The 16,915-nt window shown below is 44.3% G+C and overlaps 1 protein-coding gene across 1 annotated transcript in view; it reads right to left on the bottom strand.

Moving 5' to 3' along the window:
- LOC124606397 (partitioning defective 3 homolog) overlaps positions 1-16,915 on the bottom strand; it is a 290,115-nt gene that overhangs the window by 115,395 nt on the left and 157,805 nt on the right. The window contains exons 4-8 of the mRNA XM_047138378.1: positions 16,317-16,661; positions 13,264-13,592; positions 2,795-3,001; positions 614-789; positions 251-480 (exon numbers count right to left, since the gene is read on the bottom strand). Coding sequence (XP_046994334.1) covers positions 251-480; positions 614-789; positions 2,795-3,001; positions 13,264-13,592; positions 16,317-16,661 — 1,287 coding nt within the window. The remainder of the gene's footprint in view (positions 1-250; positions 481-613; positions 790-2,794; positions 3,002-13,263; positions 13,593-16,316; positions 16,662-16,915) is intronic.

Genomic DNA, 16,915 nt, shown 5'->3' with positions numbered 1-16,915 from the left:
ATTGATTTTTTTTCGCATTTAGATAGAATATTGAAGGAAAAAGAATAGTGACACACATAAACGAGCCCATATCGAGGACTCCGAGCAATGCCTAAGATACAGAACAATGTAGTGTATGAACATGATCAACAACAACAACAACAACAACAACAACAAGTACTAGTACTACTACCACCACCACCACCACCACCACCACCACCACCGGTGATAATCTAGATTGGAAAAAGTTCTATTATCAGTAACATATTACCTTAGGAAGAATGTTTTTTATGTATATGGGGCAATTTCCACCAGCTGGATTATCACGTGTTGTAATACTGAACCCAAGACCATGTGGACCTTTTGTGAGTTCAAGCTCCATTTTTCGGCCAATCTTTCTCGTATTGGCAGCTATTAGACTAGAACCTGCAGGTGGACGCACTGCAGGGGAGGATACCTTTTTTGTAGGAGAAACTGTTGCTACTTTGGTACCTAAGCTCGCTGAAAGCACAAAAAAGTAAGAATTATAATAATTAATCTACTTAAATAACTCTTCCTTTATTGATGTTATCAGTTTACTTATACAATTTCAGTTGCTTAGATTTAGTGAAATAGTTTGTATGAGAACACTCACTTCTTTCTTCGCCTTCAACCATGGCAACGCTGTCCCTCTCTGTGAGAGCGTCAGTAAGAGACCTTGGGAAGACAGGTGCTGGGGGCTTCTTTGGTGCCTCTGCTGACCTGTGGTGTTTTACAACTCGCAGTCTCAATTCAGGTGACTGAAGAGAGTCCTTGAAGATCTCTTGCACCCTGTATACAAAGTGTAAATAGCATTGGATCAGAATGATTGGGTCAGAGAAAATTATTTATCATAGATTATTTATCAACATAACTGAAAATGGATATAATGAGATAATGATGTAGTCTGAAGCAGTGAATGAAAATCTGTACCAGCACCAGCATTCAAATCTAAGTCTCCTGCATACTAGGAGATGTGCTATCCAGTGAATCACACTGGCACTCTGGTTACCACAGATGCTGTTGTACATATAGGTGAGATTCAATAGTTGGATGAGAAATTAAAGGTACTCAAAGAGTGAGCAGTGAAATTTACTAAAAAAAATTATTATTATTGTGTGGCATTGTTGGCACGGAGGCCCCATCCAGGGAAGTTCAGCTGCCAGGTTGCAAGTCTTCTTTCAGGTGATGCCACATTGGGCAACTTGCAGATCGGTGATGATGAAATGATGATGAGGACAACACCACCACCCTCTCCACGAGCGGAGAAAATCTACAACTTGGCAGGGAATTGAGCATGGGCCCGCTGCATGGTAGGCAAACACATTACCACTCAGCTTAGCAGACGGACACAATGTTCTTATAAACTGAGAATGATGGACTGCCATCACAGATTCAAAACTACCAGTAATCTATGGTGGTACTTACAGATGTTATTTTCTCAGCAACACTGATTGTTGCAACTGAGAACTGAATTTTATTCTGAAATACCAGTTATCTTCCTACATGGAAATAGGGATTATTAAAGTGATATTCATCTCCTACATTTTAAAATCTAGTCAAATTTGCTATCATTTTCTTACAAGAAGCGGATCAGAAAGACAACATCGAGGAACCATGACAAGACACTCTCATTTAATCTCCTCGATAGAGTTCTCAGGTTATTTGCTAACAACGCTGTTGTTTATCAGGCAGTAACCTTAATACACAGCTCTTAAGAAATTCTGAATTAAATAACTGCTACCCACAAAGTGTAGAAAACTGTAAAAGATTCAATTGTCACTGTCATACAGGGTGACAATTATTGAACTATAGGAAATAAAACTGTCACAACTTCTGAACGGTTTCTGTCAGGACACTCAAACTGCACAATTGACTGTGGGGCATGATGGGAAGTAGTATGTACATTGTTGTTTGGCTTAGTGACAAAGCCCACTTTCATTTTGATGGGTTTGCCAATAAGCAAAATTGACGCATTTGGAGGACTGAGAATCCGTATTTCGCGTTCAAGAAGTCTCGTCACCCTTAATGAGTGTGACTGTGGTGTGCAGTGTCCAGTCATGGAATAATCAGTGCGATATTCTTGATGGCACAGTGGTTACCGAACGGTACGTGAAGGTTCTGGAGGTTGATGTCATTCACCTTTATCCAAAGTGACCCCAATTTTGAAAATATGTGGTTCATGCAAAACGGAGCCTGACTCCATTAAGGCAGGAGAGTGTTTGATGACCTGGGGGAGCACTCTGAGGCTACATTCTGGCTCTGTGGTACCCAGAGGTCACTGGCATGGGCCTTTATTAGCCACCATATTATCCGGACCTGAACACATGGGATTCCTTTTCGTGGTGCTATATTATAGACAAGGTGTGTAGCAGTAACTCCAAACCATTGCCGAGCGCAAAACAGCCATTCCGGATGTCATTGACAACATTGAAGTTCTGACACTTCAATGGGTCATGCAGAATTTTGCTATTCATCTGCACCACATTATCGCCAATGATGGCAGGCATATTGTACGTGTCATCTGAATATCTGTAATGACGTTTACATGTTGAATAAAGAGTGTGTACACCATAGTTTGTAATTAATTTTTTTTCCCCACGTAGTTCAATAACTGTCACCCCGTACATTTACCATAGGAACTACAACTACAATAATCCAAGATACTAGGATGCCCACAAAGAATCATCTGTTTTTTTGTCACTGTATTTCCTAATGAAACAAGCAAAGGAGGGACTAATAACAACACAAAGGAATCTCGATATGCGGAGTCTTATAGAGTACATTGTGTAGATACCGATGGAAGGGTAGGTCGAGGAGATTTCGTCCGTTGATTTCGACGATGCGGTCGAATGGAGCCAGTCGACCGTCCCGTGCAACTCTACCTCCTGGCTCGACACCTTGTACTAGCAGGCCACGGTCACGGCCACGAGAGTCATAATCTGGCACCACATGGATCCCAAGAGGACAGCCACCTTCATTGTGCAGCACCACATACTCCACTCTGAAACACACCACAAACATTATTAACTCACAGACAAGAAAGTACAAGTGCCAAACAGTGTTCAGTTTACACAAATCAGCTGTTAGTTACATAAACAGACATAAATAGATTTCTCTAATACAGGTATTTGGCTTTTATGCTAATTGTAACTACTCAATAATTGTTTGTTTATTCCATTTCATTATTTCTTGCCACCTACAGCAAACACAATGTTCTTGCAAACTGCTAGCACCAACGTGTCTCTTACAATCATCTCAACCGAATAGACATGTAAATTTACTAACACGCGCAAACAAAGTTGACACTTGACGCTGTGGCTGATGGGAGCGACCGTACAAGCAATTCCCATTTACAGTCGCTCCCATCAGCCAGTTTGATTAACTTCACCAACAGATGTTTGTGCCTAGAGCAACAAGGGCATATTTCAAATACAGATTATGTTACTCTGCACAGTTAAATATTAGAATCTCCTAAAAGGAAATAAAGATGCAGAAACTGGCTCATCTGCCATCACATCATCTTCTTCTTAGAGCAGAATCTCTAACTATTTTACTATGGATACTCAGCCTACCAGAACTTTGCATTGGTGTTAGGTTTTGCATCAGACAGATGCTGTGCAATGCTAATGACGAGCATATTTACCAAAAAAGGTAGTGTGAAAGTTTTTATCCCATGGATACAAACCAGAAATTCTGACAGATCTGTTTTAACTTTGCACACTGCAATTTCTAGTGTCTCTTTTCGCCAGCTGTGTAAACAAGTATACATACATACACACATTAATCCTTGTTCCATAGATCATGAATATCACATTTTGTAATGATGTAGAATGTGTCACTTTAAAATAAGTTTTCTATGCACCAAATAATAATAATTATTTTTTCAGTTACTATTTCATATCTGAGAATTCATCTATTGAGTAGAGGGAGTTGTCATTCAGAAATTCTTTTAATTCGCTTTTAAATGTTGGTTGGCTTTTAGTCAGACTTTTAATACTATTTGGCAAACGACCAAAGATTTTTGTGGCAGCATAATTCACCCCTTTCTGTGCCAAAGTGAGATAGGTTATTAATGACAAATTTCATAAGTGAATATATGTATTGCGAAGGTGCTGTGAATATCCCAAGTTACTTAAAGAAATGTCTGCAAAGTCACAGGAACTGAATTGCTGAGCTAAGGTGTGATCTGATACACCTGGCCACGTGTGGATTCGCGAAACAATTTTATTTTTTTCCTTCTTATGGGGATGAACTAAAATACCTGACACTTGACAACTAGCAGATTGGACTGCTCCCGCTACAATGCGCCAGTGGGAGCTTCGCATTCTAGGCTGCCAACATGTTGCCACATACTGTTGCACAAGGCATTTTTTGCCTGCCGGTTCTCAAGTACGGAACAACCTAAAAATTTCGCCTATTTGAACGAAAGATATAATTCTTGTCCTAATTATTAAGAACAGATTTTCGACACGCTTAAAGTTTGCTAGGAGTTGGTGCTGCGTGTATTGTGATCATGTGATGCAATGGCGACAGAAATACGAACCGCGAAGGCGACTGGCCTATGGTTAAAAAAAGCGTCTAAATAGCAGAGGTGCGAGATGTACAAAGTGACAGCGACGTTTTGTCTGCAAATTTCACGTCATAGTGAGATTTTAGACTTTCTGTTTGCTAAACTGCAGCGATAAGACTGACAATAACATTTCGTTAATTGGAGGAAGAAGAGATCAGTGTTTAACGTCCCGTCCACAACGAGGTCATCAGCGACCTAACACGGGCTCGGATTGGGAAAGGAAATCGGCCGTGCTCTTTCAAAGTAGCCATCCCGGCATCAGCCTGAAGAGATTTTGGGAAATCGTGGAAAACCTAAATCAGGTTGCGGGTTTAGTTAGCTGATAATCAATGACTCGCTTACTCGTTTGAACTAATTATTTCATATTTCAAAAGAGATCATCCCAGTGATTATTCGTGAAATTCAAACTACGTACTTAACGGAGGGTCCGTCAAGGGAAGGTTAATGAGCTTTCACTATATCATTTACACTTTTATTTATTTATTTACACACAGCGTTGATCATTAAAGATTATATTTAGATTCACATCCTCGGACACGACAATTACGGAAAGCCGTAGACCCCAGAATCCACTAGAATGGAGGATGCATATTGACTTTGTATTTTTTGCATCATCAGTACCCATTTCAATGTCGAGGAGCTACATGTACCCTATCTTTTCCTTAGTTCAGATGTCGGGCTCCTGAACTGTTATGCTACAAAGTTGCCACAGCATGAATATTTGTCCACTGTCTCTTATACGCCTACACTTTCCATAAATTTCTGGGCTTCTTCTTCTTCCGCTCCTCCGTTTTCCTACTTCGAGACTTACTTATTTTTTATATTAATATGATCGGAGACTGTTTATGTAATACTTGACATTCAGGGCATCGCATCTCAAATAATCTTCAGAAGTGGCGTTCCACATTACTAATCATCTATAAATTTCCGTATGCTTTCTCTGGAGTCAACAGATACAGGGATATTACAAATGATTGAAGCGATTTCATACATTCTCTGTAGCTCCATTCATTGACATATGGTCACGACACACTACAGATACGTAGCGTAACTCAAAAGTTTTGTTAGGCTGAAGCCGCACTTCAGGTTTCTGCCGCCAGAGCGCTCGAGAGCGCAGTGAGACAAAATGGCGACAGGAGCCGAGAAAGCGTATGTCGTGCTTGAAATGCACTCACATCAGTCAGTCGTAACAGTGCAACGACACTTCAGGACCAAGTTCAACAAAGATCCACCAACTGCTAACTCCATTCGGCGATGGTATGCGCAGTTTAAAGCTTCTGGATGCCTCTGTAAGGGGAAATCAACGGGTCGGCCTGCAGTGAGCGAAGAAACGGTTGAACGCGTGCGGGCAAGTTTCACGCGTAGCCCGCGGAAGTCGACGAATAAAGCAAGAAGGGAGCTAAACGTACCACAGCCGACGGTTTGGAAAATCTTACGGAAAAGGCTAAATCAGAAGCCTTACCGTTTACAATTGCTACAAGCCCTGACACCCGATGACAAAGTCAAACGCTTTGAATTTTCGGCGCGGTTGCAACAGCTCATGGAAGAGGATGCGTTCAGTGCGAAACTTGTTTTCAGTGATGAAGCAACATTTTTTCTTAATGGTGAAGTGAACAGACACAATGTGCGAATCTGGGCGGTAGAGAATCCTCACGCAAACGTGCAGCAAATTCGCAATTCACCAAAAGTTAACGTGTTTTGTGCAATCTCACGGTTTAAAGTTTACGGCCCCTTTTTCTTCTGCGAAAAAAACGTTACCGGACACGTGTATCTGGACATGCTGGAAAATTGGCTCATGGCACAACTGGAGACCGACAGCGCCGACTTCATCTTTCAACAGGATGGTGCTCCACCGCACTTCCATCATGATGTTCAGCATTTCTTAAACAGGAGATTGGAAAACAGATGGATCAGTCGTGGTGGAGATCATGATCAGCAATTCATGTCATGGCCTCCACGCTCTCCCGACTTAACCCCATGTGATTTCTTTCTGTGAGGTTATGTGAAAGGTTCAGTGTTTAAACCTCCTCTACCAAGAAATGTTCCAGAACTGTGAGCTCGCATCAATGATGCTTTCGAACTCATTGATGGGGACATGCTGCGCCGAGTGTGGGAGGAACTTGATTATCGGCTTGATGTCTGCCGAATCACTAAAAGGGCACATATCGAACATTTGTGAATGCCTAAAAAAACTGAGTTTTTGTATGTGTGTGCAAAGCATTGTGAAAATATCTCAGATAATAAAGTTATTGTAGAGCTGTGAAATCGCTTCAATCATTTGTAATAACCCTGTATTATTACATACAAATTGCCTCAAAATTGTTTTCAATTTCAACTGTCCCTTCTTCGTAGCGCTGGCAGTTTATTAGTTTTACCGTCTGACCACAGATCCATACGTAAGTATGCTTCACGAACTGTAAAATGCATACTAAGAACGAGTACGAGTAGTCTAAAACGGCCTTAGTTGGAAGGCACCAATGGGTTGTCACTTTTTTCTTTTGTTGACCCCAATTTTAGCTAGGTAACAGTACCGGTACCGGTACTGCGTGAAGTAGCCATTGTTGTCTGCTGTGCCACTGCTTATTAAGTCACGTATTTCGTACATTTCCCTTTCCTTGTGATAAAAGTGCGTAATTGTTGCAGTTAGGATCTTTATTAAATATCCCAAAAGGTAATACGATTTCAGATTTTGATTTCGAACAACATTTCAGCGAGTTTTACCTCCAAGTGTAACTTGTATTTTCAGGGAAGTATGTAGCACACGTTAGGACGTTTAGTTGGCTGTGGTAGACAAGCCTCAGCACCCTGTTGACACGTGTATTTATACGCTACAGAGGTGTTTGCCTGAAATCGATCATGTGATGTCGTCGTCCGCTTGCAACAACTGCCTCTGGAAATAGGACCATTTACAGTAAACACACTTTCCTCTCTTACAACCATCGTGTAAAAAAATCTGAAATCCACAAATGCTGTTGATACAGACAGTGGCTCAAAAGCTACGTACACGCGATATGTTTTCCGCTCGCTGCATCGGTTAATTTCATCCAAAGCAGGCAGACGATAAGCAGCTGGGGCCCATTGGTTTTTGTTGTGTTGTACGTTGAAGTTCTGCTTTAATAATCAATGCTGTAAGACTTAATAACAGCTTAACAAAGATGAATATTATAACTCTGTGTTCAGGCTCTTTCACGGAGGTGAAAACGTAAAGAAACACATAAGCACTGCAGCGTACAGAACATAAGTTTATCAGTCGGTCTCGAAAACGCAAATGAAAGTAAGTTCGTAAGAACAACAAACAATTAATCGTAAAATATACATGTCAGTTCTAGACCTGTGTGTGTTAATTGTAGCTTTAGAGATGCTGTTTCAAAAAAAATCCGCCTTGGTTCAGTTTAGAAGCTGTAGCTGTGTGTTTTGTCTCTAAACAAAGTCGGGAATTCTTAAGAACCTGACAACCCTGCGTCCAGAATAAATAGGTTTCATGGAGCCCATTATTCAGTTGTGGATCTTGGTTTCTATACTGGTGAAGCCTGTGAATCTACGAGGGGTGTAGAATTCCAATACACCATATTATTCTCCACTCTTTTGGTTACAAAATCCTGTTTTTTCAACATTTGACAGTCTTACTGGGATGGTATGTATAACCGCGTGGTATCACGCTACTGGTCAGCATCGGAGCTAACATCTTGCACGTCAATAACCTCCGCATCATCCACGTACTGCTTTCAGCAGGTTGCATTCTTCATCGGGCCATACAGATTCAAATCTGAAGGTGCGAGTCCAGGCTGTAGGTTGGCTGAGGAACAGAAGTAACAAGATTTCTCTGTGCCAGTAGTATTTCAGATTGCTTGTACCTTTTAATAAAGAAAATCAACTATATTACAGCAACCTTTAGTGCACCTGCACGAAACATAGCTCCAATATTTGCTGCAGAATAAATTTAAAAATTTTGTAGTATTTGGGGTGCAAGAGTGAAAATATTAGCTTTGAAATTATTATTTAGGGCATCGTAAGTAGCATTCAACATACCACACAAAAATCTTGAAACTGTACTTTTCCGAATGTGGTGTAAGCCTAATTATTGGAAAAATGTAATCGCCAGGCATCAAATGTCAACGTGTCACTTCTAGTTTTTGCCTGAAGCAGAATTGTATCTTTAATGCAAATATCGCATTTGTAATAGAATTCGAATCACATTTCTATACGTACTGGAAATTTGTTTCGCTGAATTTATCTGAAGTTGTGCAAACACAAGGCAATTAACCTTCAATGACTGTCATTCAGCGTACGTGTGAACGATAAATAAAGTTTAGAATAAGATACTCTGAACACCGACAGCGCTGGAAAATGGAAAAACATACACACATCACATTTTCAAACCACTTCATATAACAGAATCACCTTCCTAGTGGTATAAAAACGGCAGCAAGCAATAATAATAATAAGGTCGGCAGGAGAGCTTCTGTAAAGTTTGGAAGGTAGGAGACGAGGTACTGGCAGAAGTGAAGCTGTGAGGACGGGGCTTGGGTCGTGCTTGGGTAACTCAGATGGTGCAGCACTTGCCCACGAAAGGCAAAGGTCCCGAGTTTGAGTCTCGGTCTGGCTCACAGTTTTAATCTGCCAGGAAGTTTCAATAATAGTGACGCTTGATCAAGGTCCGCGTCACTTTCCATTTTTAACCAGACTTAACGTCTGAGAAAGTAAAGAACTAATAATAATAATAATAATAATAATAACAATTTGTAGACAGCTAATGTCCACCCACCACAGCCTAAAGCTGTAACTTTAAGCACGAGGTAAGCCATCCTTGTCACTTGAACAGATTATTTTCCTAGGGCCTAGGCTATAACCTTCACCTTAAATATGCGGTAAAACTTTTGTCTACTTGCTGTTTGCAATAAACCTGCAATTTCAGTCCATAGAGTCTGGCCTATATTCTGATGATGATTTTCATCGTCAGGACGCCACAAACTCCTCCTCCGACTAAACTCACCAGTTTCTCATAGTCCAAATTTTGCGTCGCGCCGGCCGTTATGGCAGAAACAAGAAAACTGATTTGAATTTTGGCGATGGTCGTCCGAAATCTTTACGTGCGGGCGATGAGATAGGATGCATTGAGACCGCGCTTGTAGTTGCGAAATAATTTGAGAATATCTGCAGTCTTCGGCCGACGTCGGTCGTCGGCGAAACCCACCACTATCGGTACCACTGTGACCGCAGCCTTAGCCGGCGCGTAGCAAATGCGAAATGTCTCATACAACGTACTTCACGGTAGCCGGTGTAATATTTCTGGGTTAGTCAGCCATCATATTATGCTCCAAGAAGCTGTTCCCAGAGCAGTGGAGATGCAAGAAGTATATAGATGACGAAATGTGGTGTGAGGTACCTGTGACAGATGTTAAGATTCGGTACCATTCCCGTGAGAAAGACGGCCTGCATAATGCTACTGCTCTGTGATTGGCTGCTGTGTTCGGAGCAAGGGCGCCAAAACGTTAAAGTATAATAATAATTATTATTATTAGTTAAAATACTCATTGGAATGAATTCACTTTCTAATATAAATATCTCTCAACAGCTGACTATCAATCAGTTTATTTTTACATATTTTTATTTATTTATTGTTCCGTGGGACCAAATTAAGAAGTCTCCATGGTCATGGAACGAGACAATACATGAAATTATAACACGATAGTAGAAACAGATAAAATGAAATATAAGAAACATATTCAGGCGACAAGTCGTAAGTTTAAATAAAGAAAATCAACAATGTAACACTGGAATTTGCTTAATTTTTTAGCTCTTTCAGGAGCTCCTCGACAGAATAGAAATAGTGAGCCATGAGGAAACTCTTCAGTTTAGACTTAAAAGAATTTGGGCTACTGCTAAGATTTTTGAGTTCTTGTGGTAGCTTATTGAAAATGGATGCAGCAGAATACTGCACTCCTTTCTGCACAAGAGTCAAGGAAGTGCATTCCACATGCAGATTTGATTTCTGCCTAGTATTAACCGAGTGAAAACTGCTAACTCTTGGGAATAAGCTAATATTGCTAACAACGAACGACATTAAAGAAAATATATACTGTGAGGGCAATGTCAGAATTCCCAGACTATTGAATAGGGGTCGACAAGAGGTTCTCGATTTTACACCACATATAGCTCGAACAGCCCGTTTTTGAGCCAAAAATACTCTTTTTGAATCAGAAGAATTACCCCAAGGAATAATACCATACGCCATAAGCGTATGAAAATATGCGAAGTAGACTACTTTTCGTGTTGAACTGTCACTTATTTCAGATACTGTTCTAATGGTAAATAAAGCATCATTTAGTTTCTGAACAAGATCCTGAACATGGGCTTTCCACGACAGCTTACTATCTATCCGAACGCCTAGGAACTTGAACTGTTCCGTCTCGCTTAAAATATGCCCATTCTGTCTGATCAATATATCGGTTCTTGTTGAATTGAGAGTTAGAAACTGTAAAAACTGAGTCATTTTACAATTATTCAAAACAATTTAATTAAAAAACAAAAGACTGACGAAACTGCAGACGAAGCACTTCGGAAGCGTTCGGGTCACGCCTTTTCTGGTATGGCGCGCGAAGTGTTTCGGGCTGTTCGTCACTCTGGATTAGGCAGTCGAGAAGAAAAGACGTTTTGTCTGTCGTAGGATGTGTTTCCAATTTTTATTTAAGTTCCTGTTCGTCACTCTGGATTAGGCAGTCGAGATGTACAGTCATGTTGTCCGTAGCAGGATGTGTTTGCCAGTATTCAGTATTAAAAGATTCACTCCGGTAGTCATGAGGCACAGACACGTGCCACAAATAGTGTGAAGATACATTTTAGCAAACATTGTGCTTAATCATTTACTTTGCTGTACGTGAAGGAGTTGTATTAAGATCATGTAGTATTCTCGTGTGGCTATATTAAAATACGCGAGTGGCATCCCAAAGAAGTGATACATTATTTCAGAACAGAACCTCGCTAAAAGTCAGTTTCAGCCTCAAGATACAGAACATACGTCCTGCGTGCTGTTTTCTGCGCTGGGGACATCAACGTGAAGACAGCAGATTAGTGAACTATAACAGAACCTTCGTATTCCACACAGTGCAGTGGAAACAACTAGGCGCCTCACGTGTACTGCATGCACAGAACAAATGCGCTCAGTGACACGTCGTCTGCAGTAATGCAGAGGAGGTAAAGGAGGATGATCGTAATTAAGGCCGGTATTACACTATCAAATATTTGATCAAATCTAGGGCCTCGCTGTAGATTTGATCAAAGAAGTCGCTTGTCTTCTGTTCTCTGCAATGTGACATGTTACCACATGGAGCGCTAGCATCGCTGCAGCATTCTGTCGTCTGTAGTGTTTTTATAAACATAGCCGGTAAATACAATTGGTGTGTGCCGACAACTACAAAATTAAGAGAGATGTATGAAGCTGATGAGGCGCTTTACAACGTGAGGCACGCCGAATACAAAAATAGATTAAGAAGATTGGAGACCTGAGCTGACCTAACCCAACCCTCTCCTGTAGCAAGGAATCGGAGTGTTACAGTGAGCCTGTCTTCTGCAGATGTAGCAGTTCTTAAGTGAATATTGTGCTTTGTGATATGAGGATACACTTCACTGAGCACATACAGAAATTTATGCTCATCCATCATCCATTCGTAAGTAACTGATGTACGTAACAAGTTTTATTGAATGCTTTTATCGTGTCGTCGTAAAACCCACGGCTTCACCCAGGTATGTGGAGGCCAGTCAGCTGCTGATAGTGCCTGCACACGCTGTACGTGGTACGGAAACAACAGGTTCTCCCGTAGCACTCTCCATACAGTGACGTGGTCAACGTTACCTTGTACAGCAGCAACTTCTCTGACGCTGACATTAGGGTTATCGTCAACTGCACGAAGAATTGCCTCGTCCATTGCAGGTGTCCTCGTCGTTCTAGGTCTTCCCCAGTCGCGAGTCATAGGCTGGAATGTTCCGTGCTCACTAAGACGCCGATCAATTGCTTCCAACGTCTTCCTGTCGGGACACCTTCGTTCTGGAAATCTGTCTCGATACAAACGTACCGCGCCACGGCTATTGCCCCGTGCGAATCCATACATCAAATGGGCATGTGCCAACTCCGCATTTGTAAACATTGCACTGACTGCACAACCACGATCGTGATGAACACTGACCTGTTGATGCTACGTACTGATGTGCTTGATGCTAGTACTGTAGAGCAATGAGTCGCATGTCAACACAAGCACCGAAGTCAACATTACCTTCCTTCAATTGGGCCAACTGGCGGTGAATCGAGGAAGTACAGTACATACTGACGAAACTAAAATGAGCTCTAACATGGAAATTAATGGTTTCCGGACACATGTCCACATAACATCTTTTCTTTATTTGTGTGTGAGGAATGTTTCCTGAAAGTTTGGCCGTACCTTTTTGTAACACCCTGTATTTGACGGAATATTTGATCACATCTTTAATCAAATCTTTGACAAAGAAATTTGATAGTATACTACCGGCCTAACACCAACAATCAGTTCAGTCTTCCTTTCTTGCCGTACCGGACGAGTATGAAACGGCCCTAGGGTTCCGTTTATACCGACTGAGGTACGGAATCCTAAAAAGACGAAGCAGGAAACCTGTGTAGACATGTGAAATGAGGAGAGGTGACCAGAGTGGTGTGAACTCACTGTTCGGGTGCGAGATCGTCGTCCTCGTCGGAGGTGGAGCCGCGGCGCTGCGGCCTTCGCGGCCGCTGCAGGAAGGGGGCCGGCGGGGGCGGTGAGGCGGATGCGGGGGTGGCGGTGGCCTGCCCCAGAGGCTCGCGCCGGCAGCGCGCGTCCCGAGGCAGCGACCGCGACGCCACGCGGTCCGCGGCGTCCGCCCACCGCGCGTCGCTGCTGAACTGCATCGACAGCCGCGAGCCGCCGTCGCGCGCGAACCGATTCGCCGACGCCGACGCCTCCGCGTCGCGCCAGTCGCCCGGCAGCTGCAGCGCGCGCCGAGCTGACACGGACTCCTGTAACACCCACGTAGGGTTGCCGCTTTCTTCACACATAAGGAAGATTTTTCACAGACATTTCTTAATAACTTAATAATATTTTTTGTTAAATACCATTTTCGACAAAAAAAGAAGGAAATGACTCAAATGGCTCTGAGCACTACGGAACTTAACATCTGAGGTCGTCAGTCCCCCGGAACTTAGAACTTCCTTAAAACTAATCAACCTAAGGACATCACACACATCCATGCCCGAGGCAGGATTCGAACCTGCGAGCGTAGCGGTCGCGCGGTTCCAGACTGTAGCGCCAAGAACCGCTCAGGCACCCCGGCCAGCGCTTGGCTAGTATCTGCATTTATGTTCGAGCATGAATTTCTCGCGGTGTTTCCATATTTTTGTCCAATCTATTCGTATTTAGTCCAAATGCATTTATACGGGCCATATCTTACACCAACGTCTCCCCACAACAGTGTTGCCGTAAACATTGTACCAATGTCGAAATATTCGTATTTCCGTACGGTCGGTTAACAGTGATGGAGCAAGCTGTCGCAGGTAGTTGCCAAGGTGGGGCCGGGGTGCTACCGATGGTGTGCGCATAGCACAGAGTGAGTATCGTACGGCCAGGACACATCCGTCTCTGTAAATGCTTATTTCCCATGATCACCCTAGCTTCTTCTTTGTAGCGTTACAGCTCTGCGCTGTTGAGTCTTGTAAAGTAAGAGGTTATTTTTGTGGGGTTTTAGGGCGCTCAACTACTAAGGTCATTAGGTCATTAGCGCCCAGTCACGAATGTAAATGCACATATAATCTGGGGGGGGGGGGGGGGGGGGGGCGGGCACCAGAAAGTTCTTACAAAGACGCAGATAAACTAATTGAAAGAATTAGATGTCTTTGGACAAGTCCGTCAAAGTAATAAAACGAAGAACACGAGCAGCTGCTCGAGCGTCATCAGCAAAAATTTCCCGTAAGGTAGATGGCAGAGACAGGACAATAAGAGATTGATTAAAACGGGGACACGACAATAAAACATGGCGCACTGTTAATGCGTGACCACAAGGGCACTGCGGGGCGGGGTCACCGGATAGCAAGTAGCGGTGGCTAAACCGGCAATGCCCAATCCGCAACCTGGCTAAAATGACCACCTCTCGCCGAGATGGTCGGGAGGAGGTTGTCCAAGCTGTTGGGAACGGTTTTATGGCCCGGAGCTTATTTTCTTGAAGTGACGACCAAGTATCCCACCATAATGACACAAACCTCTTACAAACAACCCTACTAATGTCAGACGATGGGATACAAAGGGAGGCTGGCCGAGGCAGGAGGACTGCAGCCTTGGCCGCAGCATCCGCAGCACCAGCAGCCTCATTCCCAGGCACTCCTGCATGGCCTGGAACCCACATAAAGCGAACAGGAGAGCCATCATCGGCAAAAGAATGGAGGGATTGCTAGATCCGTTGCACCAAGGGATCGACCGAATATGGAGCTCCAAGGCTCTGAAGAGCACTGAGTGAATCAGAGCAGAGTACACACGGAGAATGGCGGTGGCGGCGGTCATACTGAACGGCCTGATAGAGAGCAAAAAGCTCGGCCGTAAAGCTGGAGCACTGGTCGAGGAGCCGGTATTTAAAGGTGACGTCCCCGACGACAAAGGTACAGCCGACACCATCGTCAGTTTTGGAGCCATCAGTGTAAATAAAGGTGTTACTGGCGAGTCGCGCACTAAGTTCGACAAACCGTGAGCAAATACACTGCATCCGGAGTACCCTCCTTCGGGAGCGAGCTGAGGTCAAGATGAATGTGACCCGGAGCCTGGAGTCAAGGTGGTGTCGGGCTCTCACCCTCTCTGAAGGTGGTAGGGAGGGCAAAATTCAATTGTCGAAGCAGGCGACGAAAGCGGACTTCAGGGGGCAGCAGGGCAGACACATACAACCCATACTGACGGTCGAGAGAATCATCGAAGGAGGACTGATAAGAGGGGTGGGCGGGCACTGACAACAGCCGGCAGGCATACCGACAAAGCAGTACGTCGCGCCAGTAGGTCAATGGTAATTCGGCAGCTTCAGCATAAAGACTCTCGACGGGACTAGTATAGAATTCTCCGGTCGCAAGACGCAACCCCCGATGATGGATGGAGTTGAGACGGCGTAAGAGGGATGGCCGAGCAGACGAGGCTCCCATAATCCAGCTTTGATCGGACAATGAACCGATATAAGCGAAGCAGGACAGTGCGATCCGCTTCCAAAGATGAACCACTAAGAACTCTGAGGACATTAAGGGAACGTGTACAACGGGCAGCCAATTAAGAGACATGCGGAGACCAACAAAGTTTCCTGTCCAGTGTAAGCCCTAAAAACTTCGTTGTCTCCACGTAAAGTAAGTGGTGAAACCATATGACATCGCTTCAGTACGAAAAGGCACCCCATTTCTTTCTTGTCTACAGGAATGGAGATGAAGTCAAACGAGAGGAACACGGAATTCATAAATGCGATACATACACAAGCTGAGCTGTGCGACATATCAGCTAGTAGCGGGTGGTTGTAATTGAAGTGCAGTTACTCAGGGAGGTCCAGTGTGAGCTGTAATTATCGTATGGCAGCGAAACTTGGTAGACACGCTAATGTGTTATGCTTAACCGATTTACACTCGAAAACAAATTAGATCCAGCTGTGACCACCAGGTGAAAATCTGGCGCTGTACACTGTACGACGGTATGACATCGACGCCGTCATTTGAGCGCTGGCTCACCTTCCTGGCGGGCGGCGCGCGCAGCCTGCCGTTGGCCGGCACGCGGCTGGCGGCGTCCTTGTCGCCGGCGTCGCCGCGGGCCTCGCCGTCGGGCTCCGTCGGGACGGCGGGCGTGGCCGACCAGCGCTTGGAGCCGCCGTCGGACGCGAGCAGCAGCACGCCCACGCCGCCGCCCCCGCCGCCCCCCAGCGGGTCGCCCTGCGCCGCCCCCGCGGACCCTACCGGTGCCGCCGACGCTACCAGCTGGTTGAGCGCCGGCTCGCTGCCGCGGCGCACCTGCAGCGACGGAGGCGGCGCCGGGGCAGACTCCGCCGTCACCTCGATGGCCGCGTACCGCCCGTCTCCCTGCGACACCGGTAAAAGACACGTCAGCGTCGAGGCAAGCCTCGCTTTGAAGGGCAGATGGACGAGTATGGCTACAAGACTTATATAGGGTGGTCCATTGATCGTAACCGGGCCAAATACCTCACGAAATAAGCTTCAAACGAGAAAACTATAAAGAACGAAACTTGTCTAGCTTGAAGGGGGAAACCAGAGGGCGCTATGGTTGGCCTGCTAGATGGCGCTGCCATAGGTCGAAAGGATATAAACTGCGTTTT

The sequence above is a fragment of the Schistocerca americana genome, chromosome 3, assembly GCF_021461395.2.
Source record: "Schistocerca americana isolate TAMUIC-IGC-003095 chromosome 3, iqSchAmer2.1, whole genome shotgun sequence".
NCBI lineage: Eukaryota > Metazoa > Arthropoda > Insecta > Orthoptera > Acrididae > Schistocerca > Schistocerca americana.
Note: the sequence above shows the minus strand (reverse complement) of the source record. Positions and strands in the feature narration are given on the sequence as shown.